The sequence below is a fragment of the Engystomops pustulosus genome, chromosome 1 (assembly GCF_040894005.1).
Source record: "Engystomops pustulosus chromosome 1, aEngPut4.maternal, whole genome shotgun sequence".
Lineage (NCBI taxonomy): Eukaryota > Metazoa > Chordata > Amphibia > Anura > Leptodactylidae > Engystomops > Engystomops pustulosus.
In genome coordinates this window covers 194,335,771-194,348,619 of record NC_092411.1, presented here as the reverse complement: position 1 = coordinate 194,348,619, position 12,849 = coordinate 194,335,771, and the positions used below count along the sequence as shown (strand labels likewise).

General features: G+C 39.2%; 1 protein-coding gene across 1 annotated transcript in view; it reads left to right on the top strand.

Moving 5' to 3' along the window:
• The window catches only part of BTC (betacellulin), a 37,215-nt gene extending 24,710 nt beyond the window's left edge, over positions 1–12,505 (top strand). Inside the window, exons 5-6 of the mRNA XM_072117149.1 lie at positions 1,085–1,186; positions 9,218–12,505. Of these exons, the coding sequence (XP_071973250.1) occupies positions 1,085–1,184 (100 nt within the window). The 3' untranslated portion in view covers positions 1,185–1,186; positions 9,218–12,505. The remainder of the gene's footprint in view (positions 1–1,084; positions 1,187–9,217) is intronic.
• Positions 12,506–12,849: the final 344 nt, after the last annotated feature.

Below are 12,849 nucleotides of genomic sequence, written 5' to 3'. Positions count from 1 at the left end.
CTAAACTATGTATCCAACTACACAAGTCATATAAAGTTTACAGCATTTAGTATTTTTTTTTTTAACTAGGGTGTAGCAACCTAAATAGTATGACTTTTCCATCCAACTGTCACACAATTCTTTTCTTACATCAAATTATGAAAAAAAGATGACTATTGCATGCACTCACAGCCACCCCATTTCAGATCTTAAATGATGTGTCCTTTTTTACATTTCCTGTGGCATAGAAATATATATGTGTGTCACAAAAAGAGCAACTTTTCATACTAAGATTTCTATCACAATGATGTTACAGAAAGTGAAAAGGGATCTCCTATCTATACCATATTTATGTATATGCATGTTTGTGCAGCCACCCAGTGGTTGTTTTGTGATTTGCAGCCTTTCTGTGGATTTGTTAACTTATAATGGATTGATTTCATAAGAGGTTGAAATTCTTAATCAAAAACAAACCACTGTAAGTAAAAGGTAAAAACATCATAAATATTCCACTTTAAATGTTTTGGTAAAGGAGTTTTCCCACCAAACAAGTTAGGTCCTATCCACAGGATAGGACCTAACTTTTGAGTAAGTAGGGGTCTCAGTGATTAGACCCCCACAGATTACGATAACGGGGGGTTTGGTGGGGTCCCAAGTTCATTCGTCGGACTCCTCATTTTCCCCCGAGATGAATGAAGCAGACAGCTGTGCATGTCTGCCCTGCTCCATTCATCTTTATGGAGCTGACAGAGATTGCTGAGTGCAAAACCTGTTTAAAATTACTAAAACGCTGTCCTATAACTAAATTAAAGGGTGTTTCCTGCCCAAAACTGAAGGGAAGTAAATGTGAACTGCAGTGCGGATGGGCGGCCAATACATATACCATGTATATTCTTCTGTGGTGGACTGTCGCATGAAGAGCAAGTGGGGGGAGGGAAAACAATGACACCATTACCATTTAACTATTAATCCAATGGGAAGGTCATAAATATTTTTGGCAAGTAAAACCAATTTAAAGACCACGGTCAATGTAAATATTATAAGAATGATGCATTGTGTTAGGAACTGCATTTAATATTATGTATATTATATTACGACCTAACAGTCACTACAGGAAAGCACGAAAACGAAAAATGAAAGGAAAGGAGATGGAAAGCCTCAGTCATGATCTCACAGGAAAAATGGAAGAAACGCATTTTGCCTAAAGGTAATTGAACTGTCTTCATCTATCCTTCCATCTCCTCAATGAACAATTGTAGATTATTTAAAATAATTTTTTTCTACATTTCATTTGAGGCACTTCTACAATGATCTACTACCTATATACAGCACTGTAAGAAAGTGTTTGCCCATTACGTCAGCATAATCTGCAGTTTCTTTTCTTTTAAATAAGATAATATTTATTCTACATGTAATAAAACCTACATATTTCAGGTCTCAACACATACAAAACATCATCATATAACATACAGTAGTTAAACCATCACCCTCCCTTCCCCATACAACAAAAGTAAAATGAAAAATTGCTGCATCCTTTAACCAGGGTTTTCAATGTTTTTTATGTTTCAGTTCTTCCCTCTTTCCACAAACCATATCTTTCTTATTTTCCCCTTTACAAGGTGGTAATTGTGGAACAAATTGTTGTTTCTAATAGCACCTAATAGCAATTTAATATTCTCTGCCATGTACTGGGAAAATAATCCAAATGTGGTGGATTTAGCAAAAGAAAAATGCAGTTTCCTTAAAGGGGTTGTGTCACCATAGCAAATGGCTGTAATTGGGTCCAATGAATTGTGACAAGTACTTTCACCATTTACACTTTTTACAAAATCTGCAGGCTTACTGAGATAACTCCTTTTGTTCTGGTAGCTGGCGCCCTCTAGTGGTAGCTGTGTCCCGTCCTGAGCAACAGCTGATCTGGCCGAGTCTGCACACAGGGATTCCCCCAGCTGCTCTGCACTACAGATCACTCCACAGGCTCACAGCTCCTCTTCACAATGAGAGATCAGCTGACACACTGCAGCCAATAGGAGGTGAGAGAGGAGGAAGGGCAGAGATTGTGCTGTGATGTCCACTGCTTACCAGCTCCACAGGAGCTTCCAGAAGCAGATACAAGGTAACTGCAGCCAGACATGACATCTGCTGCTCAGAGGAGTCCTCCCCTAACATGTATCATAGCAATGTAGCAGCCCTTCCTCCCTCCACCATTAGTCAGGTCACACAGGAGGCTGCAGAGATAACACAAGTAACAGGCTGAGCTCTGACCTCTCCTGATGCAGTCCTCCTCCTGTACTCTCCACCATTCACTGTACCCCTATACTACACTGCTCTCCTGCAGTCCTCCTCCTGTACTCTCCACCATTCACTGTCCCTCCATGCTAAACTGCTCTCCTGCAGTCCTCCTCCTGTACTCTCCACCATTCACTGTCCCTCCATGCTACACTGCTCTCCTGCAGTCCTCCTCCTGTACTCTCCACCATTCACTGTCCCTCCATGCTACCCTGCTGTCCTGCAAAGGGGCCCCTGTCCCTGACTAGCAGGGAAGTAGCTAAAGATCAGCAACATGTGAGAAGGTGTCACCTATTTATCTATCAAAGTCCTATTATCTATCACCTGTCATCTATCTATCTATCTATCTCATATCTATCTATCTTCTATCTATGTATCACCTGTCATCCATCTATCTATCTATCTATCTCATATCTATCTATCTATCTATTAATCATCTATCTTCTATCTATCTCAAATATATCTTCTATCTATCCATCACCTGTCATCTATCTATCTCTCTCTCTCATATCTATCTATCTCATATCTATCTGTTTATCCATCACCTGTCATCTATCTATCACCTTTCATCTATCTATCTATCTATCTATCTATCTATCTATCTATCTATCTATCTATCTCATATCTATCTATCTCATATCTATCTATTTATCCATCACCTGTCATCTATCTATCTATCTATCTATCTATCACCTGTCATCTATCTATCTATCTCATATCTATCTATCTCATATCTATTTATCTATCACCTGTAATCTATCTATCTATCTATCTATCTATCTAATGTCTATCCATCCATCTATCTATCTAGTGAATTAGTTGCAATTCCTTACAAAATACACAGAAAGAGATGCAATTAACGGCCCCAAAGTAACATACAAAAATACAAAAGTTTATTAGTAAAAGTCATAAAAACAACTGAAAAGGTCCATGTTGGTCAAGGTAATACTGACACTGATTCATGGAGATCAGACTGGTTTTATGCCAGGCAAGTCAACATCTATTAATCTTAGGAGATTATTTTTAAACCTACAGTTACAGCAAGAGGGAGAAGGGAGCAGAGCAATTTTATCGCTGGATGCCGCCAAGGCATTTGACAGTGTTGAATGGCCTTTCTTATGGGCGATCATGAGGAAAATGGGATTTGGACCCAAGTATATTAAATGGGTGCAGATGTTATATGGCTCACCCAGAGCACAAATAAGAGCAAATGGGCTTTTGTCTGAGTCTTTTGCACTTCACAGGGGTACTAGACAGGGGTGCCCACTATCCCCATTCCTATTTGCCCTGGCTATAGAGCCCCTAGCCTGCCTTATAAGGTCTTCTCCAGACTTACAGGGATTTAGCTATGGAACACTGGAGGAACGCATCGCCCTCTACGCAGATGATATGCTGCTGTTTGTAGGAGATGTGGAGCGCTCTCTGGGCCCAATCATGGCTCTGCTGAATGATTTTGGCCGCTACTCTGGTCTAACAATAAATTGGCACAAGTCGGTACTGATGCCATTAGATCCCATCCCACCCAACCTAGATTTGCACCAAATCCAATCGGTCGTTACTTTTAAATACCTAGGCATCTGGATCTCGCCTAGGGTGTCAGAATATGTAACACTTAATATAGACCCTCTGCTTGTGAGAGCGGCATCCAAGGTAGATACGTGGTGTCGCCTCCCCCTATCTGCAATAGGACGGACTAATTTATGTAAAATGGTGCTTATGCCTCAATTTCTATATTCTCTCCACAACTCCCCTGTGTGGATTCCAACTGGAATCTTTAATAAAATACAAAGATTATTCAGAACGCTTATTTGGGGTAAGAAATCGGCCAGGATTCGTTTAGAAACCCTACAAAGAGCTAAAGACCAAGGGGGGTTAGCGGTCCCAAATCCGTGGTTGTATTTCTTAGCGGCGCAACTTCAACACCTGAAAGGCTGGAGTCTAACAAATGCTAGATCCTCTTCTGAAAAACTACTGAGATACCATGGCGGTGGTAGACCTCCGTTATACTTGCTAGAACTGGGAGCACAGGGTAGACCACCCGACCGTATACACACTGTGACACTGATACGTAAATTATGGCAGAAAATTAAGAGTATACTCAGAATGAACGGTTTTACGCGGTTCACACCACTGTGGCAAAACCCTGATCTGCAAGAAGTAGCACAACTAGAGGGCTTCCAGAGGTGGGAGATTAAAGGTATACACGGGATACATCAGCTGTACCTGGAGGGTGCTCTCAAAAGTTTTGATCAATTGAGGGAGGAATTTCATCTTACACACGATTCCTTTTATCAGTACCTGCAGCTAAGGCATGCCTTAGAAACTCAAAATAGGGCTGAGACCATACATATAGTAACGCACGAGCTGACTGAGGATATACTGGTTGCAGATGGCACAAAAGGATATATATCTAGGGTGTATAGTACGCTGTTGGAGGCCCAACATGCACAGAATCCCCTTACCATCAGGGAAAAATGGGAAGAAGATGTAGGACCTTTGTCAGATGATCAGTGGACTGAGGCACTTTCCATCGTTCCCTCGTTATCTCTATGTGAGGCTCACCGGCTCTCTCAATTATATTTACTGCACAGGGTATACCGTACTCCTCACTGGCTATGCAGGGTTGGTTTGCGTGAAGTGGACTTGTGTCCCAGATGCGGTATGGAGGACGCCCACATACTTCATATGCTGTGGGATTGTAGAAAACTCAAAAGATTTTGGGGAGAAGTATTAAGGCTGATTACTAAAGTCTATGGAGTGACACTGACGGCATCCCCGATGGTTTGCCTGCTAGGTCTGTTGGGACAGGATGAATTGGAGGATGGAGTAACTGTAGGTATCAGTAGAATGCTGTATCAAGCAAGGAAGCTTATTGCTATGTATTGGCTTCGTCCCCGTGCACCAAGGTTGGAGGCATATGTTAAAAAACTGAACAACATTATACGGTTGGAAAAGTCTGTTTATTGTAAACGTAAAGCAAATACAAAATTCGAACGCATTTGGGGCCCCTGGCTGGATACGCCGGGACTCCCCTCAATACACTTGAGGCGTCATCCCCTATCAGCATTCATGTAGAACATGTGTACTGTTAATAATATGATATTTTGTAATTGCTAAATGCTGTATATTTATTAGCTGTGTATCCATTTTTCACTGAACTCCTGTAATGCCATTATTACTATGCAATTGCACCGGAAAGGGTATGGGTTGGGGGGAGGGTATCTGTGTTAGAGGGTGGGAAGGTAAAGTGGGAAGTTGTGGTTATGTATAAAATGTTTTTAAAAAACCAATAAAAAAAGATTTGATTCAAAAAAGAAAAGGTCCATGTTATTGCACCTAATTTTGTATAATCAATGCATACAAGTAGAGCAAAACAATGTATTCTCACAGCATCATGGTCGTCAGGCGGACAGTAAAGTGGGGCGTGTGACACATTTCTATTGGACTTTGCATGTTAAATCTGGCGCACGGTCAGACTGAGCACCGGAATGCCCCCTAATTTGTCATGTATTTTCTTATTCAAGTATATATTGACAATGATTAAAAGGAGAGGAAGCAGTGTCAGGGCTTTGGTAGGTGACACACAGGACCGATAGCAGATTCCTGCTGTGCTGGGGATCAGTAAATGCAGGGACTATTTGAGCACAGCAGGTGGAAGGAGACTCTGAAGGCTGATCCCTAGGCCCCTCCCACATCTGCTTCTGTGTGGAGCAGAATAGAGGCTGAACAAGCATCATAATAACAAATAGAAAGGTATTTTTACTTCCAGGTAACCAATACAAATAGATTTTTGAAATATTTTAACCTCTTTGACAGCTTTTTGTAGTAAATAGTTTCGTGGCATAACCCCTTTAATGTACCATTTATGGGCTTTGTTTTTACTGCTTTCACTGTACAGTCGTATTAACACATCTCTTTATTCTTTGCATCAGCACAATCACAGAGATACCTCATTTACCATATTTTTCGGACTATAAGGCGCACAAAAAATCCTTTGATTTTCTCAGAAATTAAAGGTGCGCCTTATAGTCCAGTGCACCTTATATATGAACCGTACTTACAGACAACAGCTGCCTTGAACTGTGCACAGGTCTGCCACCTACTAGTCATTCATCCTTATAATCAGGTGTGCCTCATAATCCGGTGTGCCTTATATATGAACCTTGGCATTTTAGCAGGCATTTATTGATGGTGCGCCTTATACTCCGGTGAGCCTTATAGTCCGAAAAATACTGTATGTAGTTTATGTTCTATTTTTATGAAATTTAAAAAAATTCTAAAACTTCATACTTTGAAGAACTGGGTATGGTGTAGTTTTTGCCGGCTAAGACAACATTTATATTAATACCATTCTGACAACTCTACAACTTTTTGCTCACTTTTAATTAAAATTGTTTTATGGGATAAAAAATAACATTTCGGCATTCACAGCAATCTATAATTATTTATATGGGCCGGGCTCTTCTTCATCTGTGAAGGGGAGACATTTTATCAACTTTCTGCAGGATAACTTTATGGTGCAGCTTGTAGAAGATCCTACAAGAGGTGATGCTTAGTTGGACCCTGTGATTTCTAACAATGCAGAGATTGTCCAAAATGTTAGTGTCCGGGAAACCTTTGGGAACAGTCATCATAACATAATTATTTTCCTCCTAAACTGTAAAAAGAAAAAAAAATGTGGAAAAATTCAAAAACATTGACTTTAAAAAGACTAATTTAAAAATATTCAAGGCTGCAGTACAGGATATAGACTGCGATCAAATACTGTCATGTGATGATACTAATGTTAAATGGGATCAAATCTATTCTGGGTCATTATACTTATTTATTTCAATAGGTAAAAAGTATAGACGGGCTAGCTTACAGCTACAGGGCAATAAATGCTAAAAAAGAGGGCATTCAAAAAATATAAATCTGATGGGTGACCTGAAGCCTTCAATAATTACAAGATGCTTACTAAGATAACATCAGAAATCCAAATAAATTTTTTTTAAGTATATCAATGAGAAAAAAAATGGGTCAGGGCAGATTGGACCCCTTTATTCTGAAAATGGGGCATCGGTGACTGGGGACCAAGAGAAAGCGGAGATACTGTAATATACTAGACTGGTTAAATATAGATATGATCCAATCTAAGCTCAATAAAATCAATGTGTACAAGGCTCCTGGACCAGATGGGTTACACCCCAGTGTTCTTAAAGAACTCAGTTCTGTTATTGCTGTCTAAAATCTTCAGGGATTCCGTAATGTCTGGTACCGTGCCAAGTGACTGGTGCAAGGCAAATGTGGTGCCAATATACAAAAAGGGCTCTAGAACTTTGCCAGGCAATTACAGGCCTGTAAGCTTAACTTCAATTGTGGTGAAAATATTGGAAGGGTTAGTAAAAGACTACATACAGGAGTATGTGACATCACATAGTATAATAAGTGACAGCCAGAATGGGTTTACTAAGGATAGGAGTAGTCAGACTAACCTGATTTGCATTTATGAAGAGGTGAGCTAATCTCTGGACAGAGGAACTGTTTTGGATTTTGTGTTCTTGGACTCTACAAAGGTATTTGACACTATCCCTAATAGACGCCTGCTGGGTAAAATAAGATCTATTGGTTTGGCAGGAATCATTTGCAATTGGTTTGAAGACTGAAAACTGGCTGAAGGATCGTATCTAGAGAGTTGTGGTCAATGATTCCCACTCATAATGATCACCAGTTATAAGTGGTGTACCCCAGGGCTCTGTGCTTGGCCCACTACTATTTCATTTATTTAATAACCCCTTAAGGACGCAGCGGCTTATTTTGTGCTTAACAAATTTTACTTCTCTGTCACATTTTATTATTCCATGCCATGTACTGGGAAGCTGGAAAAAAAATTCAAATATGAAAAAATCGGGAAAAAAACCCACATTTGTGTCACGTTCTTGTAGGCTCAATTTTTACGACTTTCACCATGTACTCCAAATAAAACCTCAACTTTATTCTTTGGTTTGGTACTATCACGGTGATACCAAATTTATATAGGTTTTATTGCATTTTAACACATTTTCAAAAGTTAAAGGATTGTGTATGGAAAAGGAAAAAATCTTTTTTGCCATCTTTTGACGCAATAACTTTTTCATACTTTGGTGTACGAATCGTTAGGTATCATTTTTTTGCTAAATGAGCCAATGTTTTCGTTGCTACCCTTTTGAGATCTTTGTGCCATTTTGCTCATTAGGTTTTATTAGGTTTTATATCAGTTCTAGGGAAAGGGGGGCGATTTGAACTTTTAGGTTTTTACTTTTTTTATTATTTTTGAAATTTTTTTTAAACTTTTTGTTTTTCAATTTTTTAGATCCTCTAGGGTACATTAACCCTCGATGATCTGATCATCCCTACCATATACTGCAATACTACTGTATTTCAGTATATGGTATTTTTGTACAGTATTCATTACAAAGAGCCACCTGCAGAAACCATGCAGCCTGGGGTCTGACGAAGACCTGAGGCTGTCATGGCAACCGATCACCGCCCCCCGATGACATTGGAAGGAGCCACAATCGTATTCAAGATGGCAGAGCCCACGCGCCGTCGTCTTTTAAATGCCACCGGGAGCGGCATGTGCAAGTAGTTTGCAACTACAAGCACGGCCCTTAGTAAATGTGTCCCAGAGTTTCCTCTAGCTTCAATTATTTTAAGATGAAGTGAGGGTCCATCCCATATCCAAAGGTAATGTAACAACTCGCCTAACTGTTAAGGAGTAGGTACATTTATACAGTATTAAAATAACATTTGTCCCTTCTAAGGCAACCACAAGGTTGTTGTGCCCCCTGATAAAAATGAGTATTACACTCCTGATCCCTAAATCATATAATCCTATTTACCTGCATATAATGAGATGATGAGAATATGCCTGATAATAAATTGAGTCTTAAAGTTTGCAGCTAATTACTATTTTGCTATGTTCACACAGGTTACAATGAAGCTACAATACCTGCAGGCAGGTTTCATGCTGCTGTTATGAAGAAAAATAAGCTGCATCATTGGGTAATGACGAAGTAGATGGCACATTGAAAGCATACAGCACCAATCTGTAGTGTTCTGGTGCAGTATTCCCAAGACCACACATCTATAGTATATAGTGATGTCTATGGACTATGGCAAGTACTTTGATTAGAAAGGGGACTAGAAGATATCACCTACATTTAACTTATCCATACCTGGATGCGAGAGGACTATTGGAGACTCATGAAGGAAATGTGTATATAAAAAAATATATTTTGATAACTTCCAGTTATAATATGACCAACATAGTCAATATATTCAGTTCTAGAACTAGTACTATTCAGAAAAGTATGCACTTGCTATGTACATGTGGCTGTTGATGTATATACTATATATATTGATATATAGATAGATATACTTTGATTGTATAAACACAGGACAATTTAGTGGTTCTCACTAACTGTGAATGTCTATCTAGCACACAGCTTGAGCTTTAGATAACCTGGAGAAGGTAGAAAGAACGTCTTTGGAGCTTGCACATGTATTTAATAATTGTCTAATAGTTATTAGTAGTCAATAGTTTTGTGTCAAGGCTGCACTGTGCCAACTAGACAGAAAGAATGGGCACCTTAAGAGGCGTTTTTGCGCTCTGTCAAAGTTTGCAACACATTTAATACAAGACTTGACAGAATTGTCTTGCCCATTGTATGTTAAAGGTGCACCCAAAAAAAGATGGTGCGCACTTCCCCAGCAGTACAGGGTGCACCAGCTATTTGAAGACCATGTGCCAGTATTCAGTAATCTGGCGCACCCTTACACACCCGTGCACTTAGTGCAGTTTGCCTCACTATTGATAAATCTGGGCCATGGAATGAGGGGCAGTCACAGTTCATTTTGTGTCAGCTATGCTATCACTATTGTAGCAGTATTTTTATGTTACCTGCATAGCAATGTTAATGGTTTACGGGGTTAAACCCCCCTGACGTTCTTATTGCAGTCAGATCTGCAATAGAGGTTCCAGTTTTCTTCTATTTAGAGATAAATAGAGCACAGTCCAGTTGAATTACCTACTAAAGAACAATAGCCAGTGTCTGCTTATAATAGTGCAGACTCCAAGATTATGGCAGCACTAAGGTGAGGTCAACTAAGTAAATTCTGTGCGATCCTATATGGGAATCTATGGATACTATTTTATTTATTAATGTATAGTAGATGTAATAATATCCAGTACAATTTATGGTATCTTATAGCTAGTATGTGAGAGTATTATATGAACAGTATATTAGAGCAATATATTTAGTGTTAGACCTGGACGGCTACTTTTCTGTAGCATAGAAAAGCATTTACTTTCCCACAGTTTGTGTGTATTGTAATCAATGTAATCACTAGTAATGGAAGGTTTTCCTGTTGAATAAGGATGACTGAATCTGATATATATAAACCACAAGGAGGATTTGAATATGGAATTTTCCACTGGAAAAATCCATGATAAAATCCCTTTCCTATTGACTTCAGTGGGAGGTCATCCAGGTTTTTTCTGCATCAAGCGCATTCATATTCCACTCAACAAAAGGACATGCAAGGAATACACATCTGAAAGACCAATTGTGGTGGACGATAACATCAAATGCTCCACATGCACACCTGAGACCATGTAAAGGTAACCACTTATAGCGAATCCACCATCAAATTCAAGCATGATAAACCAGGGACACTCATAGATCCAGGCACTGTGACAAGCGCAGCACAGAGGGGCTCTGGGTACGGCCACAACAACCTTTCAGTTGATTTTAGAAGGAAGGTGGCCATGGATAACAAATATTAGAAGATTACCACATTCATAGTGCCTGGATCTATGAGTAAGTGTCCCTGATTTATTGTGCTTCATTTAGATAGTAGATTTTGTTTAAGACTCCACACATGACATTTTTGAAGGAAAATGGCTAACTAGATACAATTTGGCCATTATAATTTACAGTACTTGAAAAGGCCGTGTGTTGAGTTATTTTCAGGGCACACCAAATTTACACTCATACAAGCTGTACAGAGACTCCTTTACAGTGTCATATCTTCTGGGTTGTCCCATGAAAAGATATAATCAAATATTTCCTAAAATGAGAAGGGAGTACTCATTTTTATGATATCCTGTATACATATATATCACCAGCTATTCATCCATGTAATAAATTGGTAATGAGGTTTTTATCTTATGAAACTACTATGTGAGCTTGTGGTTAACTACAGTACCAATGAGTCCAAATCATATTCTAAACATTACCTGAGCTATTTACAGGCAAATCAAGAGAAGACAACACAGAAGAGAGGGATAGTTTTCTTGCTTCATGTCAGGAAAGAGTTGGCAAAACATGATATATAAACATTTTTATTTTTTTACCAGATCACCTCTAACTTAAAAAACATATACATACCAGTAAATGTCCTTTTTTAATCTACCAGCACAGGACTTTGATATAATGAGACCTGTCATTGATGGGGATGCTGTGTAATGTAAACAGAAGTTGAAGAAGCAAAAAAAGTTTATTAAACATTACTTAATGTTCTTTCATTTTATTAGGATGCATTATCTGAAAATGACCTGTAGATGGTGCTATCAGGTTTTTGAAATCCGTATTTTTTACACTTCAAGTTAAATTATGGAGATAGGAACTAGACCAGACATTCTCGTAACAGTATATAAAGAAGAAACGAGTATATTTATAGTTCAATTTATATAATTGTCTCTACATTATGAAAGATATGTTTATTTTTGTGGACAAACAACATGACAGCTGGAACCCTCACATTAGGGACAGCCAGAGAGCCTATAAAACATTGCTACTTTTCATTGATAATGGAGCACCTCCAAGGATCTCCCAACTTTCATCACAAATGTACTTACAATATATGACACTTTTTCTCCGGGGTTTGGTATTTGTCAGGTTTAGCAGCCTGGCCACTTCTGCTGGACAGACGCCATTCCTTGTGGAGGACTGTTGTGCTGATCCTGGACTTTGGGAGGTATCCTAAGAAGTTTTTTCAATGGAGGAGCATGCAGCATAGTTTATGCAGCACCTTCATGGAAGTCTACAGACCACATTATAAGTCACTGCCATCTGCTGCGTTGTGACAGATCAAGCTCTTGTTATCAGTTTTCCACAGATATGTTTTTGCAATAGTCCCTTAAAGGGGTATTCTCGCCTGGGCATTCAGATTCAGTTTGATAAATCTGCCATGTATAAACATTTCTTCAATTAGATGTTATTAAAAAAAATGTTCCTGTGTGAAGATAATTTCTCATAAATGTAGTCATTTTGTCCCTTAGAAACGAGATAGCTTCCTCGGATACGGCCACGTCTGCTGGAGGGATTGCACAAAGAAACAAAAGGTTTTGTATATGAAATGTCCGGGATTTACTACATGACCCACAGCCGCCCTGTGGTAATGAGCACTGAATCCTGGGGGTCCGGCAGGACTCTATAGCGCATGTCTGGCCACCGCTGCCAGAGTGTGACGTGGTCGTATCCGAGGAAGCTATCTCGTTTCTAAAGGACAGAATGACTACATTTATGAGAAATTATCTTCACACAGGAACATTTTTTT